At 49.3% G+C, this 12,396-nt stretch overlaps 6 protein-coding genes across 6 annotated transcripts; 2 read left to right on the top strand and 4 right to left on the bottom strand.

The window, feature by feature from the left end:
• Positions 1 to 129: 129 nt before the first annotated feature.
• On the bottom strand, positions 130 to 1,876 carry N7455_004314 (uncharacterized protein; the record flags this gene model as incomplete). The annotated part of the gene is made up of 3 exons (XM_040958220.2): positions 130 to 1,170; positions 1,247 to 1,606; positions 1,667 to 1,876. The coding sequence occupies 3 exons, from the start codon at positions 1,874 to 1,876 to the stop codon at positions 130 to 132; spliced, it is 1,611 nt and encodes a 536-aa protein (XP_040811325.2).
• Positions 1,877 to 2,774: 898 nt separating this feature from the next.
• N7455_004313 (putative G-patch domain protein) lies at positions 2,775 to 3,958 on the top strand (the record flags this gene model as incomplete). The annotated part of the gene is made up of 2 exons (XM_040958244.2): positions 2,775 to 2,879; positions 2,969 to 3,958. 2 exons carry the CDS (start codon positions 2,775 to 2,777, stop codon positions 3,956 to 3,958), a joined length of 1,095 nt encoding a protein of 364 aa, XP_040811288.2.
• Positions 3,959 to 4,368: 410 nt separating this feature from the next.
• Positions 4,369 to 5,217, bottom strand: N7455_004312 (uncharacterized protein; the record flags this gene model as incomplete). Its single annotated transcript, XM_040958139.2, has 1 exon — positions 4,369 to 5,217. One exon carries the CDS (start codon positions 5,215 to 5,217, stop codon positions 4,369 to 4,371), a length of 849 nt encoding a protein of 282 aa, XP_040811341.2.
• A 638-nt stretch (positions 5,218 to 5,855) lies between these two features.
• Positions 5,856 to 6,643, bottom strand: N7455_004311 (uncharacterized protein; the record flags this gene model as incomplete). The annotated part of the gene is made up of 4 exons (XM_040958236.2): positions 5,856 to 5,906; positions 5,962 to 6,068; positions 6,162 to 6,440; positions 6,553 to 6,643. 4 exons carry the CDS (start codon positions 6,641 to 6,643, stop codon positions 5,856 to 5,858), a joined length of 528 nt encoding a protein of 175 aa, XP_040811432.2.
• Positions 6,644 to 6,951: 308 nt separating this feature from the next.
• N7455_004310 (uncharacterized protein) lies at positions 6,952 to 8,544 on the bottom strand (the record flags this gene model as incomplete). The annotated part of the gene is made up of 1 exon (XM_040958228.2): positions 6,952 to 8,544. One exon carries the CDS (start codon positions 8,542 to 8,544, stop codon positions 6,952 to 6,954), a length of 1,593 nt encoding a protein of 530 aa, XP_040811293.2.
• Positions 8,545 to 9,560: 1,016 nt separating this feature from the next.
• Positions 9,561 to 12,209, top strand: sip5 (Sip5p). The gene is made up of 2 exons (XM_040958208.2): positions 9,561 to 10,035; positions 10,095 to 12,209. Exons 1-2 carry the CDS (start codon positions 9,670 to 9,672, stop codon positions 12,150 to 12,152), a joined length of 2,424 nt encoding a protein of 807 aa, XP_040811290.2. The 5' UTR covers positions 9,561 to 9,669; the 3' UTR covers positions 12,153 to 12,209.
• Positions 12,210 to 12,396: the final 187 nt, after the last annotated feature.

Raw genomic sequence — 12,396 nt, 5'->3', positions numbered from 1 at the left:
AAGTTCATCGAGATCCACGATATCTACAAAATTCGCTAGACCATATTTCCTTTTTTTTTAGTAAAATAATTGACTTGTTCAAGGTTATTCACGGTTTCAAATCCTTCCAAGGGGTATATATACTATATGCTACTGCTTCAGGTCAAGACCAATGCTGGTCAAATATTTACATCGGTTTCTCTGTCCCTGTGGCACCGTCTCCATCCTAGACTCGTTGGTTCGAATGAAGATCCGCTGATATCCATCACCACCTTGACCCCAAGTCTCCCATTTCGGGCTCGAAGGAAGACGTTTGGTGTTCGGATCCAGAGACGTAATGAAGCTTGACCAGTAACCCTGCATCACAGGCACGATACCTGCGTTGGTGGTGTAGTACGAAGCTGGAACTTTGTGCCCAGTATTGGTCGGACCCCAGATCGCGTTCACTTCGATGGTGTGGGGTGTTCCCAATCCCGAGTACTCGTCGTCGGGGTCCTGAACTGCGTAGTGGTAGTTCCAGCTTGGGACACCTGCCGCTGCGTAAATGGAAGACATGTCAATTCCAGGACAGATGTAGCGAATTTCGCCGTACGCCGTGCTTGCTGGCCGCCAGTAGGACCCAGCGCCGGGGAATTCTTCCGTCTGGTTTGGAGTAAGATATATACTGTTGATCCTGGCAAGATGGGTCTGTGTTATTGCTGGGAATTGGTTCTGGATGAACGTATCTGCCTCGTCGACGCTGGAGATGCTCTTGGTAACGAATTTCGTGCCTTCATTGGTGTCATCGCCAAATATTACTGGCACCTTGATGAATTTGCCTTCATGGAAGAGGCGGTACGTGTAGTCTGGCACCAGGCCCTCGTCGATGGTGGGACCGTACAGGTATAACGGCTTCCCTTTTGCTCCCGGGTTGGGTCTGTTGACGTTCTTCCCCTGCAAAGCACTGACATCGAGGTTACGCAGGCATGCCAAGGTGTTTTGACTACTGTCACATGCCGTCGCAGTCACCAGGGCGTCGTATGCAAATTGACTTTCGGTAACGTTGAGCATCTGGGCAAAGCTTTGTGACTCTGCAGCAGCTCCAATAAACAGGCCTTCATCTCTTCCGCCATACGCCGAGAGCATGAGAGTCACCGAGGCAGCACCTGCACTATCACCACCAATGACAACATGTTGGGGGTCTCCTCCAAACTAGAGACAGTGTCAAAACCCAGATATCAAACAACAAAGCCACACGGGAAGAAGGAAGAATGACGGCTTGACTTACCTTGCTGATATGCTTCTGAACCCATTTGAGTGCCTTGCGTTGGTCTTTCAGACCATTGTTTAGACTGGCCCCTTGTTCAACTTCTTCTCCGGCAAGAAATCCGTAGGGTCCAACCCGGTAGTTGAAAGTGACCACCACCATATTATTTCCAGATGCTTTGATCAACCCAGTGCCGTTATAGTTGGCATTTGAATTGACTGCGAAGCCTCCTCCTTGGATCCAAAAGAAGACAGGCAGTTTCTTTGAACCTTTGACTGCAGCTGTGGGGGCATATATATCAAGGAAGAGACAGTCCTCTGAAGTTCCTAGTGGGACTGCCCGGCCTTCACTTGCTGCCGTGGGGATACATATGCTTCCATGCTGGTAGTGAATGGTCAGTAGCTATCTATCTAGGAAGAACTGAAGACAAGAGGGACATACCTTGGTTGCTTGCTGTATTCCCTCGACCGACAAGGGATCCTGCGGGGCAGCAAATCGCAGATCTCCTACAGGAGGAGCGGCAAAGCGCATACCAAGCCACTGTGTGACTCCGGAGTGTGTATAACCCTCATACCTAGCATAGCCCAAATCTACCACTGTAGAAGCTGATGCTAGGGATAACAAAGTGCAGATAGCAAAGAACTTGGCCATGGTGACTGACAGTCTGATTGTGAACTGGTCGATGCCATGGTTTATAAAGGGCCCGGCGGACATAAAAGAAAAGCCGACCCTTGTCCGTCGAAGCCACGGTGACAGCGCATAGGACTCGGCTATCGGAAGGTAATACGAGGACAAAGCCCTTGCGCCACTGTTGCTTCATTGAGATATGCATACTTCGACGCTTGCGGGGATGGGTCACATGTGCAGCAATGGAGCTTTTCGGGGAAGAACAGCGTCCATAAAAGACATGATGCATGAGATTTTCTAGCGGTCAGCAGACTATTCGGTCCCAGAAGTAGGTGATAGGCACAAAAGTTCATGATTTAGGTGTTCCTAGAAGCTATTTTGCTACCAAAGCCAGTATCTAGTCAAATACACTCTACACCACATACTTTTAGGGTAAGAGGGACCGTGAGACATTGAAAGACATCTGAAACCATCCAATCTAAGGGTCTAAACAAAGAAAAGATAAGTTCTAGGAGGGGGTTGTCCTCATAGATACCTCGATACTCTACTTTGTAGATAGCTTCTTTGTTTATGTTACACCATATAGGTTCATTTTTGTTTGATCTTCTACATTTGTTCCCCAATAAAATAGGTAAGAAATGATTTTTAATGTAATCTAGTCTATCCCCAATCGAAAATAGCGCATATAATAGTATGTACAAGTGTCAAAATGGACTAAATGGACCAAATGTGCCCAATGTACATCGAAGAGCCCCATGCGAATTAATTTGGAAGAGCCCCACTCCCCCGCAAAACCCAAAGCCCAAAGCGTTTTCTTTCCGCCTGCGGATCTGCCCTCTCTCTCCCGACTCTCTCCCGGCTTCTCCCTTTTTCACTTATTTGGGTATTGGGGCTTTTAGACCATACCTCATCTCTTGGCATAATGGCTTCAGAAGATGAAGATGAAGATGATTATATGAATATGGTCATTGAGGAACCCACTCAAAAGGAGACCTTCACCCAAAAAAAGCGCCGTGAACTACGAGAGGTACCGTATCCTTCACATTCTAACCTTAACGCCCATATCTGACTCCGGCTAAATACCAATCCAATTCTAACATTCTTTTCCATATGCAGGCCGAAGCCCGAGGCCGAGTCCCATCCAAAGCCGAACGCGCCGCTCGGGAAGCCGCCCGCCGAGAGGAAGCCTTGGCCACAAGCACCCTCAACCCCACCAACAAAGGATTCCAAATGATGGCAAAGCTTGGGTTCAAGCCTGGTGGGGTACTGGGAAAACCAGCTGCCGATGACTCTGACACTACCAACACTACCGATCTTCTAAAATCACGCGCGGAACCGCTAAATCTAACCTTGAAAGAAAACCGTGGCGGAATCGGGTTGGACACGGAGAAAAAGCGCAAGCTCCGTGAAGAAGCAGAAGAAGCAGCGAAGAGAATTAAACATGAAGAGGGAAGTTATCGAGATCGCGTTCGTGAAGAGCGTGAGTTGAAACGTATCGAAGCGCAGGTGCACGCGGCGCAGAAAGTTGCAGAGAGGCTGGATGGAGAATCGGAGAGTGGGGCTACCACCGACAAAGAGAAAGAACAAGGAACAGGGGCTTCGGCCAAGGTCAACAAAGAAGAAGGTGACTCCACAGATCCTAGTCAAGCACGCGACGGAACCGACGGCCCCGCGACAAAGAAGAAGCCAATCAAGCTCACATCCCAAATCAATGTCCTCTACCGCGGTCTTATCCGTGAGCGCGAACGGAAAGATAGTGACCGCCAGGCACGCCATGCTCTCCAATCCTCACTCCCTTCATCCTTTTTCCCCAAACTACGGCTACCAGACTACGATGATCCGACTATGGACCGAGAGGATAAAAAGGCCCTTGACCGTGAACTAAACAGTGAACTGGATCAGAATACCTCCACATTGGAGATAGAGTTGGAAGAAGACGATGAGGAGCTCGATGCCTTCAATGCGCTAGAGCCAGCTGAGCGGCTACACAAGCTGGTCCTCTTTCTGCGCGAGAAATATCGGTATTGCTTCTGGTGCAAATATGCCTACGAAACCGATCTTGAGCTGGAAGGGTGTCCTGGCCTGACCGAGGAGGATCACGATTGATCTATTAAAGCCGTTTGTACCATATGGGAATCCTCTTGACACAGCAATGAGCTGACGGTTTTGGTATCGTACCTAGCACATAGCCCAACCTCTTACGGAAAGGTTTGTATCTCTACGAAATGTTACATTTATGTCACGACTGCCAAAAAAAAGTATTCATTATAAACATGCAACTTCAATCCTCCTTGTTAAACCATAATATACACGAGGTCCTTGGTATCATAAAAAAAAAAAAGGTATACAGATAAGAAGAGAAAAAGAAAAAGAAAAAAAAAAAAAAAAAAACATAACTAACAGCCTTAACAGGACCTGTACTTCCTGCGCAGGAGATTATGCAATATGTGCAGGGATCATGCAATATGTGCAGGGATCATGCGATATATGCTCTCGAGATCATTGATATCAACAAATTAGACGAGTTGATCCACCAACTCCTCGACGGAACGATTCTTGCATTTCTGCAGGATCTGGTAACACGGCTCGCAGATGCGCAAGCAGCAGAACACACAGCGATGCCGGATCTCAATGTCAAATTTCTGACAGGTCATACACGGCATCGGACACCACGTATTCTGCGCCACGGGCATAGCACGGTGCTGCTGGTAGCATGTGAGATGGATCTCATTCAACTTCGGCGCCACGGGTTCAACATCCGGAGGGACGAAGGGTGAGGGGGCCAGTTCCTCGCGCGGCAGTTCTGGGACTGCTAGTGGCGGTTCGGCGCTGTCGGGGGTTGGGATGAAGTCTTCCGGCAGGGGGGAGTTGGCCTCATCGGCAGGAGCTGGAGCTGGAGCCTGGACTAGGGTCGGGACTTGAGGTGGGGGAGAGTATGTCACTGGGGTTGGCTGTTGTTGAGGCGCATGGAAATCAGGCTGTGATTTCTTGGTTCGCATACCTGTCATCCGAGGGGGAGGAGACTGCGTTGGGACAGGGACCCGTTCCACTGGGCGTCGTTCTGGGATTGTATTTCCGGGAATTGGGGGGAAGTATGGGTTGTTGGATGAGGCTGGAATGTCCACTTTCGGAGGAACTGGTAGTTCCTTGTCCGGCGGAGGGGCCGGCTTTGGTGGTGGAGGGGCAGGAAAGGCTGCCGGTTTAGGCGAGATTGATTCATCGGACGGCAAGTCAGATGGCAAATCAGATGGCAAGTCGGATTTCTTTTGGAAAGAGAATTGCGATTTCGTTGCTGAAGACTTCAGTGCTGCGAGCGAGGGCACACGAAGGCCGCGAGGGCGCTTCTCGGAGTCGAAGATTGCCATCTTCCGTCAATTATGTGGATATTATATCTCACACCAATTTGAATATATGAAATGGGATCAAGATCAATCCTTTTAAAAGAAGGGAGACAAAGTAATTTCAGGAGAGAGAGAAAAAAATCAAATTCAGAGTGTAAGAATCCACTCGATAATTAGCATCCAATTGTTAGCCGATCCAAATGTGCATTATGGTATTATTATGGTATGTATACGGAGTATAAGGATCCTCAATTGCCTATTAAAACCTATTAAACCACATTCCACCTCGAATTACTCGAATCTATTGGTTATCCATCCAATCTACCCTGTTTCAGATAGTGGAGATGGGATCGGTCTGAAAAGCGCTAAAAAAAAATAGATCTATCGACTTTGTAATATAATTTACTCGGGTTATACGAGTTAGATTATACGAGTTAGATTATACTAGTGGATTATCCGAGATAAGCCATGTGTTTATATTGATTATTACCCCTGAACTCATACTTGCATGTATGTCCATTCGTACTGATATCATATCGAGATCCTATGATTCCTGGATCCATCATATGTCGATCTCAAATTCTTAATATCATCATCTTTTTTTTCTTTTACTCCGTAGGCACTTTGCTTATATTGCAGCAAATAATTTCAAAATTCATTATTTAGCGATCGGGTTCAGCAACGGGTATATACGACCTGCGTTCTCGTGCAGCCTAAAATCAGTTAGTACGTTGTCCACAAAGATCTACCAAATGGGCATTGGCCTACCTCGACATATCGCTCAATCCATGGCTTGCAGGCAGCCCAAGCCAGCAGTCCACCGGTAGCAAAAATAAAAATAAACACTACCGCCTCGTCTTTCCGTGAATCTCGCTCTAAGATCGCAGATCCCTCCCCGTCAGCACATCTATTATCGCATCCAATTCGGTTCCCTCTCGCCTAGTCCACGGGTCAGGCAAATCACTTACGGAAGCAAGTCGTGTACACATCTTCCTCCTTGGCGCCTTTGCAGGTCGGTAGCTCGTAGTCGAGACAGAACTTGCGATTGCAATCATTACAGCTCAGGGATCGGTATTTCTGAGCTCGTTTGATGTATTCGTCGGTATGCTCAATCTCAGAGCTGAGAGAGTCGTCCTCGTAAAAGCGGAGGACGTGGTCGATGCCGGAGGAGCTTTCAGACTTGGCGGGATTGAGGGGGATGATCGTACTATTGGAGAAACAGGTGCATTTGCAGAACGAAGTTGGTGCTGTAGGCATTGAGTATAAGTATCACATAATATATCGACGCAAAGATGGTAGCCATTGGATCTCCCACTGGGCGGCGCATCGAGGCGTCGGGGAAGAGAGGCGGGCACTTACTGGATGCTGCTACGAATGATGTGACAGACAAAAATGTAAAGAGTAGCAGCAGCAGCTGTATGCTGCGCTGTGAGGACCAGGTAGAAGACATCCTGGGCACGTAGTGGACAATGCGACAGGTCCTGGTTTGGCTGGAGTTTAATGACGATGGATGGTCACATGACTGCGTACGCAATCCAACAAAGACCAGCCCTGGAGCGGCGAAAGATGTCTATAAGTTTTTTTTAATATATTTTTTATGTTTACATTTGATCAAACTTGGAAAGGAAGTTTGGCTTAAATTACATAGTATTTGTTGTCGTTGAAGGGCCACTGGCAGCCTCACTATGTATAAAGTACCACATCAGAGTCTAGATACACATCACTCAACTCCCCAGAAAACTCTCGGATTTTTCGAATCTATGACTTTCCCTTGATTCCCTTCTTCCGGTTGTCTCTCTGTCTCTGCTCCTTGGCAGCATCACGTCGTCTCTTCTTCCAGGCGCGATTGTTGTCACCGCGGTTCTCCCAGAACCACTTGGCGAACTCGGTTTCTTCCATGTTTGCACCGGCTTCCGCGCGAGCTTTTGTGACAGGACTGTCAATCGAAACGTCCTCATCATCCGAGTCCTCACTCTCGTTCCACGTCATGTGCCGGGTGGCCGCAGTAGTGTCGGGAGTGGGAGCTGCACTGCGCTGACCTCGGTTTTGTAGGTCGTTCTTTGTGAAGGGTGTGAAAGGTGTCTGCGGCTCAGCCATTTGAGGCTCGTCCTCGGATTCAATGTCATTGCCAAAGAAGCTGAATCCAGCCTCGGCCTCAGGAGCTGGCTGGTTATCGGATGCTGTCGGAGCGGCCCGCTTGAAAAGAGCCTCAAGGGGGTGGACCTCCTTGGCAGATGAATCTTGTTCCACCTCCTGCGCAGCCTCCGTGGGTATCTCATCCGAGTCCGGCTGGCTCGGTGTATCGGCATCACCGTCGTGAGCTTCTGTAGATTTGGTGGTCTCTTCTTGGGATTGCGGCTTGACATCCTCTTCGTCAGAAGATGAAGATGAATCTTCAGGATTCTCATCGACCTTGCTCTCATCCACCTCGCTCTCCGAGTCACTGCCCTCGTCTGAAGATGAGCCACTCGATGAGGTATAATCTTCAGACTCGGATGATTCCTCTGGAGTCTTTTCTTTGCGCGAAGGCTTTTTCGTCTCTTTGGCGGCCAATTTGGCAGCTCGGCGCTTCTCCTTGGCTCCTGGAATCTGACCAGGCCGATAATTATCCTTCGAGATCTTTTCGCTGGCAGGTTCTCTCAGATTCCCGGTGGAATCCACCCAGCCTTTTCCATCTTCAAATGTAGCCGTAGGCGCTGCGCTTTCCTCCGCGGTGCGCAGGAAGCTTGGCTGGGTCACCGTCTTCTCAAATTCATGGATGACATTATCCTTGGACTTCTTCTTCTTCTTTGCCTTCTTATCGTCGGAAGTTGCGTCAGATGCTCGGTTGGGTGGGATCGTTGCTCGGAACAGGCATTCGGATTTGTCGGTGTACTTGGACTTGGATTGCAATTTCTCTTCCTTGCTCTTTTTCTCTTTCTTCTCCGACTTTCGTCTTTCCTGCTTGGCATCACTGGACTCGGTCCAGCCTCGTTTCACTTTACGGTCTGCGGGAAGCTCAAAGCCTTCCACTACACCGTCCTCGGGCGTTTCCTTCTTGGACTTCTTGGACTTCTTCTTAGTGCTAGAGGAGGCTTCAGGCACCACATCCTCTTCCTCCCGATGTCTCTTTTGAGGGCGGGCGGCCTCGACTTTGAACTTCTTACCCTTGAGGATGGAGCCATTCAACTTCTTCTTGATCTTCTCAGCTTCCATGTTTGGCAGAGTCACGTATCCGTAGTTATTTTCGGGGAAGGTGGAAATCTCGTGGAAAGATATTTCTGTGGCCAAGTTGCGAATCGATGCTGGCAGCACAGACGGAAGAATATCCTGGGTGAAAGGCGTGATATGCAGTCTGGTTGTTTCAGTCATTGCCAGAGGATGCTTGGTAGGTGAGAAAAGGTAGGGTATCACTAATGCATGACCTGTGGAGGATGTCAAGGTTACAAGGTAAATTGGGGAAAGATTCCACAGCTTCAACACCGCTCTTCAATCTTTTTTTTTTTTGCAAAAATAATTGTCCAGACTGATTTTATGCCACCGCCTTTTACGGGCGTGTGGTTATTGGCTGAGATGGTTCCGAGGTTGGAGATCACATGTTGGCCTTGTATGCTGGCCTGATTTGGCCTAAATTGGCTATTTCTGCCTGACAATTCCCTAAGGACATCCATGCATGTACCCAATGACTTCACCTTTCAATTCCCAAGGTTCACATAGTTAATTAGGTAATCTTTTAGATCTGCAAAGTGCAGCAACTTAGAGCGTTATGATGTATACATCGCATTAAAAGTGGAAGTGGAGTGTGGAGTGTACTTTGTAATCTGCCCATGACTTGACGATGACGATGGATCAACTGATGATCCTGGGTTGAGTAGTAAAAAGCTTGCTCTTTACCTAGGTAACCTGTTTATACGTTAATACCTAGGTATATGTATATATTGATATACATTGATATAGTAGATAACTATACATGTGCTTGTTTATATAACTAACTATACCTAGGTATATAGTTAGTTATATAGTGTGTAATTCATATAGTCTAGACCTTTTAAAATGAGTTAAACAAGTCTACTTTTGCCCACTTATGAAATAAAATCAAAAAATAAACCAAAAATAACATCCGCCACATCCGATCTTTTCTTTCTTTCTTTTTATTTTGAATTAAATCTTTTGAATCTGTACTCCGTACACACTTGGAATTGTGCTTGGGGGGGTTCCTCACCGATCTCACTTCCCCAGTTACTCCGGACAGATCACAACCTCCCCCGCTCTGAGAGTTACTCCTCTTACCTCCACTCTACGATTAGCCTTCCAACTTTCTGGTCTTAACCTCTTCTCCTTTACCCTTCCCTACCCCCCCATTTCTGTCCACCAATACAACCCTCCCCCCTCCCCCCTTGGGGGCCTTTTCCGCCATATCCAATTCAGATCATCGTGACTGTGAATTAATCTTTTCCCCTCACATCCTCACATCCTCACATCTATCTGGGCTTCAACATGGGAAACTCCCAAACCAAGGAGTCGCGCTCCACAGCCCCGTCCAGTCGTCGGAGTCAATTATCCCCGGGCGCTTCCGATGCCTCAAGTCGACCGTATCATGGTTCTCGGTCAGCAAGAGGCAGTAGGCCTGACCTTTCGATTCTTGGAATCAACAATCATGATCGAGAGGTGGCCACATTAGAACATCGACGGGAGACAAAGCAAGAGCGCGAGGCCCGCCGCTTGGAGAAGGAACGGGTGGCGCGTCTCAAAGAGAGGGAGCGTAGTATGAAGGAGGAGCATGTCGATGGAGGTTATCTTGTGACACAGGGCGTGTATGTGGGGACAGAAGACTACAATAAGGTAGTAGTGCGCCAACTGATGGTAGGTTTGCCTGAAATACCCCCTCGATGCGAATTAGCCAAGGCTGACGGCAGGGTTAGATCGAACGCCGACTGGCTCCCTTCTGGAGAGGTCTTAATGACTTCTCGGAGTCGTGGGCTGAGCATCAGATTATGGCGGCTGCACGAGGGATGCCCATTCCCCAGCCCGACGAGATCCCGCCCGAGTTAGAGTACAAATTGTCCAAGATCCCGGACAAAGCCTCCGTCGATCCAACAAATATTCAGCATCTCACAGTGCCGATCACATCCAGGTCACAATCTTATAATTCAGATGCTTCGCAGTCCTCCAACCCCCCTCAATCATTACCCTCCGCATCTCCGATCGCATCTGGGACATCCACCTCCCCTCTTTTCCGAACAAGGGCGAAGACTTTGGCTGCTTTGACTACCTCCAAACATAACTCACAGACAGATTTAACGCCCCGGGAACTGCAGCTTCCCAAGGACCCATTTGTCAACGGACAGCCGATCGAAGTCAATTTGTACAAAGACGCAAGCGAGTGCCCTATCTGTTTCCTTTACTATCCGCCGTACTTAAACCGTACCCGATGCTGCGATCAACCTATTTGCTCCGAGTGCTTCGTGCAGATCAAGCGCCCGGACCCGCACACCCCAGAGCATGGAGAGCCTAGCGCGAATGCGCCTTCGGCCGAGGGAGAGCAGGCAGAGTCAACCGAGTCACAGTTGGTCTCTGAACCCTCGGCATGCCCCTTCTGTGTCCAGCCTGAGTTCGGAGTCACCTATGCACCGCCCTCATTCCGCCGGGGCCTGGCTTATGCTGCAGACCCCAGTGCCCGGCTCTCCCCTAACTTCACTTCTCCCGTATCCTCCACCTCCTCCTTATCGTCTGCCACTGCCGCCGTGCCAGGTCGCCGCCGTGCGACCTCACTATCGGCCACTGACCCCACAGTGGTTACAACCGATAGGATTCGACCGGACTGGGCGACCAAATTATCGAATGCACGAGCCCACGCGGCACGTCGATCTGCGGCAGCGACTGCCCTTCACACGGCGGCGTATTTGATCAACCCCAGTACATCTCAGAGTGACTCGCGTGGGTTTGGTATCGGACGGCGCGGAATGCGAAGAGCCACCGGTGGAGAAGGGTATAGCGGCCGGACCGCTTCACCCGCCCTCAATGCGTTGGCTTTCTTGACGGAGCGTACGGGTGCTGATCGGTCGCCTCGAGCAACTGGACAAGACACCGATTCTGCTTCTGCCGAAGAAGGTGCGGGTAACCCGGCTGCTGGTCGATCAAGCTCAAGGCGCAATCGAATTGACGATCTTGAGGAAATGATGATGATGGAAGCTATCCGCCTGAGCTTGGCCAGCGAAGACGAGCGCCTCAAACGGGAGGAGAAAGAGGCAAGAAAGGAGGCCAAGAAGAGGGAGAAGGAGAAGGAGAAAGAGGCCAAGAAGGCGGATAAGGTGGCTCGCAAGACTGGCTTGTACAGCAATAATGCTAGCGCCTCCGCTTTGGATGTCCTTGGCGAATCCAGTTTAGGTAAGGGGAGTAGCTCATCCTCTGTCATAGGCGAGGATGTCATTGGTGAAGAAATCGCAGCTGGTAGCAAAGGCAAGGGAGTTGACCGTACACTGCCATCGACTGCGGAAGAAACGAACCGCCCTACGCTGCTTGATCCAGCAGCACCAGCAAGCCAGTCGGCGGATCAGTCCGAGCCGTCACGACAGTCTCACCTGCGACAGGTCTCCAGTGCCTCTTCATCGTTTTCCTCTGTCATGGAAACCACCCCAGAGGATGGCGCAAGCGGTCCCGCTGCTGGAGAGGGCAACACCAACACTCTTGAGCCAATGTTCAACTTTCGCAGTCTGGCTGCCGTGATTGGAGATGAGGAGAAAGTGGATGACTCTGCGGAACACGTTGAGGATACCTCTAACAAGCCACAAACAGAGGGCTCTTCCTCAAGTGCCACTCCGTCGGTCCACCAGCCTTTCACCGAGGTGAACCCCGAATCGGCGCCTATCGTTGAGTCTTGTGAGGAGTCTCATGATCATCCTGGTACCCTTCCCAAGGAACTCGAGACTCGCTCTGTCGAGATCACCAGTTCCCCCACGCATCCGGAAGCTACTTTGTGAAACCTTGGATTTTGTTTCTTTTTCTCTTGCTTTTTTTTTTTTTTTTCCCAGTTTGGCTTTGTTTGGTATCTAGATACAATCCGGACCGCATGGCCTGTGTGGATTAGCCGGCGCAGGGGATTGATCACTGGTGAAGGCATATCTCTGCTTATCTTTTTCTATGCTCATTGTTTTTTCTTTTTTCCCCCGGGCCTTCCATATCATCATTTCTTACTTTCTGGTCAAGGATAGAAATTCTTTGTGT

Source organism: Penicillium solitum (assembly GCF_028829755.1).
Source record: "Penicillium solitum strain IBT 25940 chromosome Unknown utg000003l_segment0_segment0, whole genome shotgun sequence".
In the NCBI taxonomy this organism is placed as follows: domain Eukaryota; kingdom Fungi; phylum Ascomycota; class Eurotiomycetes; order Eurotiales; family Aspergillaceae; genus Penicillium; species Penicillium solitum.
The sequence above is the reverse complement of the archived record's forward strand: the minus strand, read 5'-3'. Positions and strand labels throughout refer to the sequence as shown.